Raw genomic sequence first — 13830 nt, forward strand, 5'->3', positions numbered from 1 at the left:
AATCCGCAGGCGCACAGGGTACGGCCGCCTTGCGGGAGGTGCTACCACACCCCTGCCCGACGCCGCTGCTCCCGCCCGCTGCTGGGGGTGGGGGTGGGGGTGGGGATGGGGGTGAGCCGACCAGGAACCCTCGGAAAAGCTGCGGCGGACGAAGGGGCCCTTCTAGCCGCCTTCGAAACAGCGCTCCTTGTTCTCGATGGTCTCCGCGCGGCCGTCTTATAGAACGCCATTTCCGGTTCCCTTTAAAGGCCCCACGCTGTGCGGCGCAGCGCGTGCGAGGAAGGTATAAAAGGGAGCGAGGGGGCGGGACCGAGGAGGAAGGGGAAAAAAACTAGCGGTAGAGGGGGCGGGGGAGGTGCAAAGGGCGCGCTCGCGCGCCACGTGACCGGGACGCGCCGTTCTTCCGTCGGCCATTTTAGGTGGTCCGCGGCGGCGCCATTAAAGCGAGGAGGAGGCGAGAGCGGCCGCCGCTGCTTATTCTTTTTTAGTGCGGCGGACGAGAGTGGGAGTGCGCGCCGCGCGAGAGTGGGAGGCAAGGGGGGCAGGCCGGGGAGAGGCGCAGGAGCCTTTGCATCCACGCGCGCCTTCTCTGTCTTGTTGTGTGCTTCGCGCGGTAGAGCGGGCGCGCGGCAGCGGCGGGGATTACTTTGCTGCTAGTTTCGATTCGCGGCAGCGGCGGGTGTAGTCTCGGCGGCGGCGGAGGCAGTAGCACTATGTCGGAGGAGCAGTTCGGCGGGGACGGGGCGGCGGCGGCGGCAGCAACAACGGCGGCGGTAGGCGGCTCGGCGGGCGAACAGGAGGGAGCCATGGTGGTGGCGGCGCAGGGGGCAGCGGCGGCGGCGGGAAGCGGAGCCGGGACCGGGGGCGGAACCGCGGCCGGAGGCACCGAAGGAGGCAGCGCCGAGTCGGAGGGGGCGAAGATCGATGCCAGTAAGAACGAGGAGGATGAAGGGTGAGTAAGGGGCGGCCCGGGATAGTCAGGCCCAACTATCCCCCCTCCCCCTCCTTCTCCCCCGCCATTAGGCCTCGTTCCCGCTCTCCGCCCGTGCTCCAGGCTCCCGTGCAGCCTCTTTGCACTGTTATCCCCTTCTCTACGCCGGGCTCCCCCGGGCTTTCATTTCCTTCTTCCCCTGCTGCTAATCGCCCCCTCCCCCATCACACACGTTTCCACCTTTAGCCGTCACCATGCTGCTCCCCGGCCCGCCCTTCTTCCCTCCCTCGCCTTGGGTCTCCTCCCACCGACTTGGCCGCCAGGATTTTTTCCCGCCTGTCGAGGGGTACCTTTTTTCTTTTCCCGCTGTCTTCTCTCGCCCCAGTTTTCTAAAGTCCTGGGCATAAAAACGCAGTCAGATACAAAAAGCCTTTATGCCTGGATAACTAAGGTTTATTTGGTGCTTCTCACTGCAGCATCCCTAGACGATGCCATTCTTTGTAAGCACATGCTTCGGGGAACGTGTAGGTTGTCCAGCTCTGCTCCTCCCGTCTTGGCTTCAGGCCGAATGTTTTTAAGTATTTTGAGTAAGTTTCGCCTCAGCCTTTTCGTTTTTCTACTGTACACCATCGTACAACGACTTGCTTGCATAGTCCCCACTTTCTAGCCTACGGAACCAACTGGGCCTGGTGAAATTCCCCGACTCGCCTGTTGGTACGTTGGTTTTGCTCCAAGGGCTTTCCTTAAGTTCCTTGTCGGCGGGGCCTGCACTTGGCTGGAGCTGGTCTACCTCCGGCTTGCTGCCCGCCCTTCCCCCACCCCGCAGAGTTATTCTAACCGCGCACCTTTTTCGCGCCCTCAGCTATTGGGTTCCTCAACTGTTCGTACAGATAGTGTACTCTTACCTTACTTTTTTCTGTGCAATTTTCATTTTTTACAACCCACGCCGTGCCCAGAATCCTTTTTTTGGTCTCTCTTGATTTCTCCTTCCCGCTCTCACCTACTTAAGTTACAGGAGGCCCACCAGCCTTCTTTCATAAAATGAACAAATTCTGTAATGTGCTATGGTTTTTATTCTTTTTGCAGGTTTTTAAGTAGTAACTTGTTTCCTCCGATTGGAATACGTTGTATATGTTATTTAAAGCTGCATAAAATTTTTTAGAACGCAGCATTTGGGAGCCGGGAACATAATATAGGAGTTAGCAGGAGGGACTAAGTCAGGGGTTCTTGGTTGGGTTTTCTTCTTATTCCCGTTACTGATCGCTGATGTTGGGTTAACGCTTCCATTACTTTTTGTAATTGGGGGGTGTGTGTGTGTAATTTTTTTCGCTGTAACAAGGAGAAAGGTGTTGGCTGGAAGGTAAAAGCAATAAAATGTCGCTTTAACTCAATATTGGAAAACATTCCCTTTATTAGGAAAAAGCACAAGCTTTGGAGGGGGGAGAGAGAAGCCCTTTGGAATATAGGATTTAATATTCTCAGCCTAGGCAGACTCTTGTCGGGCTGTTTTGCTGATTGTGCTGGCTTTGGGAGAGTGGAGGTGGGATGGGAAATGAGCCTTTATTAATTTATCTGGAATTATATATAGCTTAGTTTAAGAAAGGGATATGTTAAATATTTGGAAACTTAAGTCTTTTAACATTTTGGTTTTTTTCTGAATTCTGTTCTTCGGACAGAGGCACCCAAATGATTGTGTAACTTACTGTTTGGGGCGGGCTTTCTGTTCTGATTTTTCAAGTCACAAAGCAGCTGCCTTTGTAGTTATCTACTGTTGAACCGAAGTGTAAATGAATTAAAGTTTTTAACCCTAACAATGTCAAAAACTAAAACTAGAATTTTGATTGGTTGCTGTACCGGTTGTTAATTCCCTAGCCATTCAAACTCCTCCCCACGACACTCTGAAGCAGCGACGGCACAGCGGGAAGAATGGTAAAACTTTTAAATTTTATTTCTGTAATATAAAGGTTTCAATAGTCATAACATGTGGAGGCTGTGTATTGGTTAGTTGCCCATTGATCCCCAGGAAATTCTAGACTTTAGTACAGTAGGATATTTTGTACCTGGGATATAAAACCTTTTTAGGCATCATGTGTGATCTTTGGGCAGAATTGATGCCATTACATGGTTTTTGGTCTGTGGTAATGCATGTAATTGTGGTTTGGCCAATTAAAGCTTAATATAATAAGTAATGATATTTTTATATTTGGGCAAGAAAGTATTTAACTTTAAATTTGATTTGTTTTAAGACAAAAAAATTTTTCTTGTAATTCTAAGTTTAATGTTATACGTGAAGGTTATCTGCTACAATAAAGTGTGTGTTTAAAATGTATTGCATGTTATACTGAAATATTCTGGAAATGTCAGTAGTAAAACAATTTTTAAAGTAGTGATGTATATGCAAAAATGACTTTTTTTAAAATCACCAACCATATTTGTAAATAGAACTTTAATAAGAATTGCACATGTACTATTAAAGGCGTGCTGATGTGGCTTTCCACTACAGCTTAAATCAGATTTTTAGATTTTCAGTGTGATTTGGTTGGAATGTTAATTACAGTTGGTTGGTTGACGTATTCACAATTGCATGACTTTTTGGAAGGCTGGTAGATTGAGTATTGTTCTTTTTATCCCTCCTGTTCCCCTAAATGTCAGTATTTCTGCCTTCAGGATTATATTTGAGTTTTCCAGGAGTTTGTATCTACCACCACTGGAGTTTAGAGGGCCAGTAACTTGCAGATAGTTGACTTAACATCTGTACAAACAACATTCTAAGAGCCCAGTTGGGACAGTATTTACATTTTACAGGAGCTTATTATTTTCTTTAACTGAAATCTGTCCAGTTTTATATTGGAGATAAAGTGTGACATACAGAATAAAAGTTGCTTGGTTTTTTTGTTTGTTTGTTTGTTTTTTTGGTTTTTTTTTTTTTGGCCGCGCCACACTCGGGATCTTCCCCGAGACCAGGGATTGAACCCGTGCCCCTTGTATTGGGAGCGTGGAGTCTTAACCACTGGACTGCGAGGGAAGTCCCCAGAATAAAAGTTTTTTGATGGAAATTATTCTATTTGGTCCTGTGATAGTTCAATTTCACTGCTAGGTAATAGTGGTAAAGTAAATAAGAACAAATTAATAACTGTACTTGACTTTATTACTCCATTACATATTTCAAATATGTAAGCAGTTATTTTCAGTAATTTGAAAGGATCATAAACTTATGTTTAAAGGTTGTTGCTTTGACTCTTGCAGAAATTATATGTGGTCTGTTAATACTATAACTTTGCAAGTTTTTTGACCTCTTAGGAAAAGTGGACAATTAAATATTTATAGTTAATGAACATTTTCGATTATGAGGTTTACTTTGAGTTTACATTTAACAAATATTTTCATTTTTAAAGTTTAATACTTGACTTTTAAAATAATGTACCCCCGCGTGCCACAACAAAAGTTCCAGCGTGCCGCAGCTAAGACCTGGCACAGCCAAATAAATAAATAAATATTTTAAAAAAATTACTGTCCGGTCAGATAGCCTCATCTGTTACACATATTCTTGTTTTTCTTTTTGAACAGAAAGCCCTCAAGACTTAATCTTTGGTGTCTGCACTTGCCACCCTATCTGTTCTCTTGTCTCCCAGTTTGAGGGAAATTGGGCAGAAGTTTCATAATAGTGGTGAGGGTAAGACTGGTTACTAGAGCTAAAATCTAAATTTAATTTCTTAAACACATTTCTGTGTGTGTATCTTTTTACAATTCTAACTTGAGACTGAAGTGAGTTACAATTTCATCCTAAAACTATTTTAAAAATCAATTTGTTGCAGACTTAAGTGGTTTTTTTTTTCCCTTAGTACAAGAATAAACAGCTATTTTGAGGAGGACATGCCTGTTATACCTCTAGTGGAGTAAAGCGTTTCCACAATTTACTATGGACCTTTAGAGTAATTATTCACTTCCATAGTAAAATGCCTTCCTGAGCTCACCTCATTATAATTTTTCCAACTTTAACATCCCTAGTTTTTACTTAAAAGCAGTTGCACTGATATTTCCCATTTTGGTGTGAACTCATTACGTTCTCTATAGGGCTATGATCCTTTCAGTGTGTAGGTACTTTAAAATTAGTGTCTGGCAAAATATGCATGCCATGTGTAGTAAGCTACCTGGAGACAGAGTTTTTACTTTCTCATGATTATTGGGGAACTATAATATTGTTGTAGCTTTCAATTTTACAAGGTAGGTACATTGACTTGCCTGCATTGGGTTAGGCAAGAAGCAGAATAATCCCGTTCATTTATGAGCCAAAGTACAGCAATACTTTTCTAATAACAGGACTGTTGATCTAGTTCTGTAACCATTAGTGTATAAACTCAAGTGTGATTCTTCCTGTTTGAGGATTTTGTGAATTAATTGTGCTGTAGGTTGTCTCCTGTCTAATTTTTAAGAAATGGGTTTACCTAACACTTTGTTGTTTTAAATATTTGAGATTATAGTCTATACCCTAGTGCTTCTGGGGCATCTTGAACGTTGTTTGCTTCGTAGAAGAGCAGTTACTTTTAGATACAAAAGCAGTCTTATGCCAAATTTACGGGCCTTTGATTCCGTAAGTTGGATTTACTGTAAAGTTGAGACCCTGAGTACATGGGTCTGAATTTTAGCATTCTTCGGAACCTTTGACAAGTTTCCTGGGTTAATTGTAGTGATGGATGCCCCCAGATTTGAGATGATTAACACCTAAGGAAGGAGTACTAAATTCTTTTCATTTCAAATTCTTATTTATCATGAAGGATACTAAAAATCACCTGACCTTTTGGGTTTGGAATTGGAGACTATCATTGAGTGCTGCTTTTTGAGATAAATATATTTGTGGCCCCTTCTATAAATTAAGTGTATACTTACTGTGTATTTTTTTTTTTTTTTAAACATTGCTTGGGTATTGTTATCTGTAAGGGTGCACTTAATATAAGAAGGTTTTGAATCTGCTGTTGTGTGTGATTCATGGCCAACATGGAGAATGATTAGTTTGAGCTTGAAAGCATTTAAAAAGTAATAGAATAATAACTTTTTCCATATTCCAATTAAACCTGTGCACCTCGAGTGTGTGCATATTCACAAATGGAGTGAAACAACTTTAGTTCTGCTTCAACGTTTTAGTAGATAGGGCACTGAACTGGATGCTGGAAGCGTGGGATCTGTTTCTGTTACTTCACTTCCAACAGTGTGGTCTCAGGTAATATAACATGTTCGTTACTTGGTTTGCTGATTTGTGTGTTGGAAACAATGCTCACCACAGGAAGATTGACTACATAGCCTGCTTTCATAGCTTGTGTGTATTTATCCTGTGCCTTAATAGTTGATACTGCCAGTGGTTTACTCCTGTGGTGTAAAGGTAAGCATGTTTTAGTTTCTGGAGTATTACATATTGTACATTGGAGCTAGACATTTAAGACTGTTTGGGGGTGGAGTGGGGAGACACGTATTATTACTAGCAGTGTTTGGCCAATAATCAAGGTGGTAGTTTTTAAGTATTGGGTCCTATTCTATAAGCTCCTGCTTATCTAGACTTGAAACTACCATAAAGTCCAAACAGCCAGGAGACTCAACTCTAGTTTCCCTACCCCAAGTCTTGTGAGAAAGATAGATGAAAAACTATCAGCTAATATACTCAAAAAGTAACCAATAATGTCATGGAATGAATCTTACATAATTTTCCCCTTATATTATTAAAAAGTAATGTGATTTTAAAGCATTGCAAGATTCTGAAATTCCATCAAGGTAAAAATCATTTTCTGAGTTTAGTGTTGCTATTTAAATTGGTTTCTAATAAAAAAAACTTCATAGAATTGTGAATGTGTAGTAATCTCAGTTAACCAGAACCTTAACCTCTAGGTTAAGGAAACCCCATTCCTTAACCTCTAGGTAGAGGAGAGTTTACCTTATAAAGCTGATTGAGAGTTTATTTTAAAAGTAAAAATACAAGATGTCATTCCTGCTTGGGAATGAAATGAAGAAAAGGGGAGATTTTGGGTTAAACATTTAAAGTTTATTCAAAAACAGTCATGTTTAATTTATTAGCTATTATGTTTCAACTCACTTATCTTTTTTAGTCATTTAAGTTCATTCAAAGTATGAAGAAATGAGATCTAATATATTACCTAGAGGAATTAATCTTTTTTATTGACTTGTTAAAAGTTTGTCAGACTGTTTCCAAGGGTATTTTTTATACAGATTCTAAAATGATACCATGTGATACTACCTAGTTGCAAAAAGTAAACCCCTCCCCATTTTAGGTTAACTACTGACTTAATTTTAAACTAAATCTATATTTTATAAGGAAAATAAATACTCATTTCTTATCTATTGGTGAGATTTCCCTATACTTAATGTCATTTTAGGATTGTAAAGGAATAATTTTAAGGATAGAATACCAGAAGTTTTATTTAAATAAGGATTAGTGGTAGGTTTGAGTAACATTACTCTAAAAGGTGACAGTGATTGGCCAGTTATGTTGTGTACTTGAAATATATAGCAGATCGACATGCTGTTGTAGTTTTTAAACTGTCAGAATTTGTTATGAAACCACCTATGGAAGGCCATGAGTTGTTAGGAAGTGTTTAAAAGTTACAGAATCCTTTTTTTTCCCTTTCCAAAATTGGGAAAAAGTGTAATGATGTGTTTGTCATTTACCTTGAATAGGGTAGTAGGCCAAGTATCTTTATATAAAAAATACTTAGTGTTGAGTAGAGTGTTAAACCTAGAAACCTCAGTAGTATTGAGAGTAAAGTTCTTAGATGGGACAAAATAGTATTAGAGCAGTTTCCACCAGCCAGCACTGCTCCGTATATATTGCTGTTTATATTTTGAAATTATTCCTTACTGAAGTTACTGGCATTTATGTAGAGTACAGACAAGTCATCAGTGTGATTTTGGAACTACATTTTATTTAAGAGCTTAGAAAACCTAATTTCCAGTCTGTAGTTTTTACATGGGATATTTAAAATTTCTGGGTTAAGTCTTTAGCATTAAAACTAATCTTAGGATCCATTTATATAAAACTCATCCTGGCCTTTTCCCTTTAATGTTGGAAACTTCATATAGCTCATGCAGATTAAAGAAAAAACTTAAGCCATTGAGTAAGTGAAAAAATTGCTTTATTTAGATTGTGCTCTATTCCTACTAAATAGTAATGTATTTCTATTGAGCACTTGGGATGTGTCAGACCATGTTCTGTGCCATTTAAATCCTCACTGCAGATAGAGGTAAGCTCTTAGTTCTGGAGGAAGGATTTAAACCCCAAGCAGTTTGGCTTACTGCCTTTAAATGTACTTCCTCTCGAAGAGAGAGTCCCACAAAGCAACCTAAATTCTCATTTGGAGAGTTATCTGCACTGAGTTGTCTAACTTTGTGCCTGTCATTTAATGTTATAATATGGTATAATGTCAGTATCTATAAGGCAAGAATATTTCAGTTGTTGAGTCGGTGTTTTGAGTTGAATACTATATTGCCTTTGGGGTGCTAAATAACTTTACAGATAGGATTAAGAAATTAAACTTGATACTGTAGGTAAAGTCCTACACTTTAATTGGGATTATTGATTCACTTACAAGTAAGGATCAAATTTTAAGCTTGTATTGCAGTATTAGGGGCCCATTTCTGCTACTTGAACAAGTCCTGTGCTGTAGTTTTAACTTACGCTGCTCAGGATTTTTCTGAAGTTCCAGCTCTCCTTCATTGTAAAGTGTTTTGCACATCTCTGCAGGGGTGAAAGCAACTTGAAAGTCAGTCTTTGTGTTCAAGGCAGCAAAGGTAATCTGGACAGACACTAGGTATTGTGTTTTAAGCAAGATACAGTAATATAAAATATAGAAAGTTTAAATTGATACCATCTTATATATACCATCCTATAGTTTGAGGCAGAGCAGAATGCTGGTGTTTTAGAGAGGCTAAAATAAGTTCCCATTTATCCAGAATTAAGATAACAGACTTTTTCTTATGTGTTACACATGTATATTTTGGTGTGTCTACTGAGTAAAAATGGGGTGAATTTATTTAATATGCTAGATTTAGTAAAGATAGAATGGATTTGGTACAGTATGTGTTCATTGTAGTATATCCACCTGTCTGGTTAGGTTATCAGTTGTGCAGCACCCTTCCTTATTAGAGCAGAAGAAAACGAGTGCTTTTGGGCTGCCAAAACGTAATGAATTTGCCTCAAAAAAGAGCTAGTTAGGCTCTTGCTCAGAGCCTGTTAAGTACTTTTACTTTACCCCAAATTTGAAAAGTTTGAGTGCCGGCTAACTTCCTAAAAAATGGAAGGCGGGGGAAGCATTTTAGAATAGCAGCTGCTGATTAATCTGGCAAAAATGAAAAACTAGAATTTGTTAAAAGAGCTAAGAAATAAGATGCACTTAGTGTATTAATAAATAGTTCTCTTAAGTTCAGAAGATCCTACGGGCATGCTATAGTAGCATGGTGTGTTAGTGGTGACTGACTCAATGTTAAATCATGATTACTCCATTTGATTAGGAAGGCAGAAGAGTGTGTGTGATATGCCGTAGGAAAAAAAAATCATTCCAAGTAATTGAAGGTTAAAAACAATTGGGGAGAGAGATTAGGAAGGCAGGCAATGCTTGAAGGAAGGTAGACTGTTTGGCTTCTCATTCTCTAAAGGTGCTGGATAGCTGAAGTTTTACTACATATTTTGCTCTAATTTTTTGAGAAACAGTAATCATTCTATGGATGTATAAATTACAGTTGACTAGGACATTTAATATTCTGGATAAATGGGATTTGATTGTTTAAGAAGGATAGCCTCTTTGGTGACCTTTTTTAACTCTAAGGTAGACACGTTTAACAACGTCTTTACTCAAGACTATATTAAACGTGGAAAGTTTCTTTAGAGAACACTTACTGGGCCAGTTGATGAATTAGTATGCTTATCTAGTATTTAAGAAAACTGACTCCCAATGTTGAGAAAAAGTTTGGGGTTTGTGAATTAAAGAACGTGCCTCATTCTTGATTTACTTCTTTGTAATTATTTTTTGTTAATTTTAAATTGAGGACACAACCCAATATAAATATTGCTTTGGTTAAATAAAATCAAAACTAGTTCTATCTCTGAGGAACAGACCGGACAGACACAGAATTTTGCCTTTCAATTTTAGGTTTTTTTTTAAAAAGACTTTTGTTATTCTCTTCAGCTTGAAGTAATTTCAGACTGTTAAATTATCGATGGAAAGTTTCTGTAATAATCACAGAAGTGGTAATTTAATAGTTAAATTTCAATTTAATTGAAGTTTCTATCTAGAACTTTCCATGAATATCTGAGCCAAGAGGTCATTACCTTGAAGTCCGTTTCTTTCTCATCCTTAAAAAGATAGCAGTGTTCTCTTCACCTTGAAAGAGTAAATGTTGGTAATGTACTTTCATCTATGAAGGAAGTGCTCTGGATCTTTAGGTTAAAAATAAAGGTGCTTAAGGCAATTTAAGTAACTTGGACTGGATATTATTTCACTGGATATGAAAGAAAATGTAATTGAGAAAATACCTCAACTTTTTTTCCCCATGGAATTGGCAGTAAACATTAATAATACCTGTACAACAGTGTGGGTGTTTTGTTATGCTCATTTGATTATAAAATATAAAAAGAGTTAATAAAAGTTACTTAAAGCATGGACATTTTATTAGCCGAACTCCTGAATGTAAAGCATATAAATAGTCCAGCTCTAGAATACAGGTACAAGTTGAAAACCTAACCTAAATGGGAAGTACACTATATGCCTAAAAATAAGACTTCTTTTTCGTTAACTTTATTAGAAGTAAGAACAAGTGTGATAAAATAGTAAGATCAGTAACACCTCAGTTAATCTGGCGTCTGTAGGTTAAGTAGAAGCAAGATCTTATTCTAGGGATAGACTTTGTCCTCTTGTTGCAAGAATTGGCTTTAGTGGCGATATCCTAAAAAGCCCACAAGATGGAGATGTTCCTGCTTTAATTTCTTTTCAGAGCTGGAAGTTAGCACCACACCCCCATCGCCACCCTTCCCCCTGACCCACTGCAGTTGCAAAGATAGAACTCATTGACCAAGCATGATTTTATTCTGATGGTGAAATTGATTTTTAGCCCTCACATAACAAATTCTGACAGTTTATCCTTAAAATAATAATCTCTAGTCCTGTCTCTTTAAAGGGTAGGAGGGAGGTATATGTTAGCTCTTTTGTGGGAGTGGGTAAAGGGGGCAGATATAAAAGGGATCACAGAGCTGCCAGATCTGAGCTTTATGGCCTTTTGCTGTAATAAAAGTAAGATTTCACTTTACAGTTTTTTTTTTTGGGGGGGGGGGATGCATTTTTGGTTTTAAAGTGCCTTGGTGGTTTCCACTTACCACCTGTCACTTTTAGCATTTTAAGGGTTTAAATATTTTATTGCTGGTTAACTGAGGTTCTACTGGAAATAAATAATCTAGGTTAATTAGTGGATTGTGCTTCACTGGGTAATTTTTTTGTTCATTAAATTGCTTACTTTTGTCTTTATTCAGGATTCTTAGCACATCGAAAAACTTGGTTTACAACTTAATTGTGAGACTTTCCCATTTTATGTGCTAAGAGTTTTGTTAATGAGAGAACAGTTAAGAAAGGAGCTTCAGCATAGACACATGCTAGTTACTGTGATTAATGGGGACCTCATAGCCTTTTCATAAGTTCAATAAAGATTTGGAAGAGAAATTTCAAGGTGAAATTCTGTTTTGCTGTTACCAGTATTTAACTTGTAATTTAAGAAAGACAGTGTATACTATTTTTACTTTGGGGATACATTTCTCTTTTTGGCAAGTCAAAAGACTTAATCTGCTGCTTGCTCCCTATTTTGTAATTATGCAGGCGCAGTAGTGACAAACAAAACTTTCCAAAACTGTAATAGGGTGTTCTTGATATGTGGTTATGTAGGAAGAGTGAGATTTTAATACACTGCCCAGTAAATTGGTGCAGTTTTGGGGAAGGTGTTATTGATGTGGATAACTTAAGGCAAAATTAAAAATTTTTTTTTAGCATTTTAATATTGCTTTTTGTCTTTACAGGAAAATGTTTATAGGAGGCCTTAGCTGGGACACTACAAAGAAAGATCTGAAGGACTACTTCTCCAAATTTGGTGAAGTCGTAGACTGCACTCTGAAGTTAGATCCTATCACAGGGCGATCAAGGGGTTTTGGCTTTGTGCTATTTAAAGAGTCGGAGAGTGTAGATAAGGTAGTGTGCCATGTGTTCTAATCAGTTAATAATACAAAATATGTGAATAGTTTGATACAATTAATCTGCCTATTATTTGTGATTTCCCCTTTTGCAGTTATACGAAGGAAGAGATAACAGCTCTTGCCAATACGTTTTATGAAGAGAGTCAGATTCAAGAATTTTTTACTGAAAACTTCTGTGTGCCAGGCTCTACTGTGTTAAAATTAATTTTAAAAACCTTAAAGATGGCTAATTAGAAGGATATGCTGTGATAAGTTCACAGAAATACAGATTTTGAAATTTGCTAGGCAAGAAACTTCTGACTGAATCATTTTACATTTTAGTCTTTAGGCTACAGGGAAGTAGCAATCATGCTTATATTGCCAATAGTTAAAGGCATGGTGGTTGTCTAGTAATTGATTAACTCCTCATTCTTACTGACCTTTAGGTTTTTAAAGATTGTTATATATTAGCTGATATCACATCACCACAATTGACAGTTTAATTGTGAGCTGGTCAACATATGCCTGGCATTAGCTATATTTATTTAACTATAATTATTTTTAAGTAAGTTAATAATCTCTGAACTTTAGTTAAGATATATATCTTTCAAATGAAAAATTTCCATTTCCTTAGGTCATGGATCAGAAAGAACATAAATTGAATGGGAAGGTGATTGATCCTAAGAGGGCCAAAGCCATGAAAACAAAAGAGCCTGTTAAAAAAATTTTTGTTGGTGGCCTTTCTCCAGATACACCTGAAGAGAAAATAAGGGAGTACTTTGGTGGTTTTGGTGAGGTATGTGATAATATTTTGACCTAGTTTTTGTTAAAATTAGTGTGAATATAATTGTCACATTATAGGTTTTTCACTGGGTTTTCCAAAGTTGTTTTGAAGTTTGGGCAGATTATGCGATTTGTTTTGAAATAAGGATAGTATAAATACTTCATTAGCAGGTCTTTGAAGGTTAGATGATTGCATTTTCTAGTTTATTGAGGAACTATTGTATGCATAGCATCCTTGGGCATACCATACACAAAGATGAAGTAGACATTTTCTTACTGTGGAATTTACTGGATTAGTAGAAAGCTATAAACAAGAGGAAGAAATTCAGGTTGGATTACCTGAGATGTAGAAGGAAATGGTTCAGTTGAGAATAGGGAAGAAATAAACTAACAATAGGGTGTAATGCCTTCTCAGTTTAAGCACATGTGTATGTGCAAATTTTATGAGGCTAATTATAGACTTAGATTCCTTTTATGAATTAATGATTTAAAGCTAAGTTGAGAAATTTGTGGCTTTTGGACCCAGATACAGCCTGTAGACATCCTTGGTTTGATTCAAGCAGAACATATTGCATGTTTTAGTTGTTAGTATTTAGGAATTGAGATATTTCCCACAAAAATCTGTATATTTAGCTTTTCTTCAGTATTTGTAAGAGCAGGTGACATTGGAACTGCCTTCTTGCCTGGCAACAGCCATCTAAGATGGAGTAGCAACTTCTACCTTTGGTTGCTCATACGTTCTCCAGTTTTCAGTGATCCTCACCATTCCCCATTTTCTCCCAAACACAGTCACTTTTATTCTGTTTTTCTTAAAATTGACTCTTTCCTTCTGCATGTGCTTGGTGGGTGGGCGGGCATTTGAGTTTGTGACCCTTGAATTAGGTAGCAAGTGTCAATACCC

At 38.4% G+C, this 13830-nt stretch overlaps 1 protein-coding gene across 2 annotated transcripts in view; it reads left to right on the forward strand.

Annotated features, from left to right (window-relative positions):
• Positions 1 to 396: 396 nt before the first annotated feature.
• The window catches only part of HNRNPD (heterogeneous nuclear ribonucleoprotein D), a 17311-nt gene continuing 3877 nt past the window's right edge, over positions 397 to 13830 (forward strand). Inside the window, exons 1-4 of one of the 2 annotated variants that reach the window (XM_068542775.1) lie at positions 397 to 952; positions 2804 to 2860; positions 11994 to 12162; positions 12781 to 12942. In XM_068542775.1, coding sequence (XP_068398876.1) covers positions 714 to 952; positions 2804 to 2860; positions 11994 to 12162; positions 12781 to 12942 — 627 coding nt within the window. In that variant the 5' untranslated portion in view covers positions 397 to 713. The remainder of the gene's footprint in view (positions 953 to 2803; positions 2861 to 11993; positions 12163 to 12780; positions 12943 to 13830) is intronic. The other variant, XM_068542776.1, reaches the window with a different exon arrangement.

Source organism: Eschrichtius robustus, chromosome 4 (genome assembly GCF_028021215.1).
Source record: "Eschrichtius robustus isolate mEscRob2 chromosome 4, mEscRob2.pri, whole genome shotgun sequence".
Taxonomy (NCBI): domain Eukaryota; kingdom Metazoa; phylum Chordata; class Mammalia; order Artiodactyla; family Eschrichtiidae; genus Eschrichtius; species Eschrichtius robustus.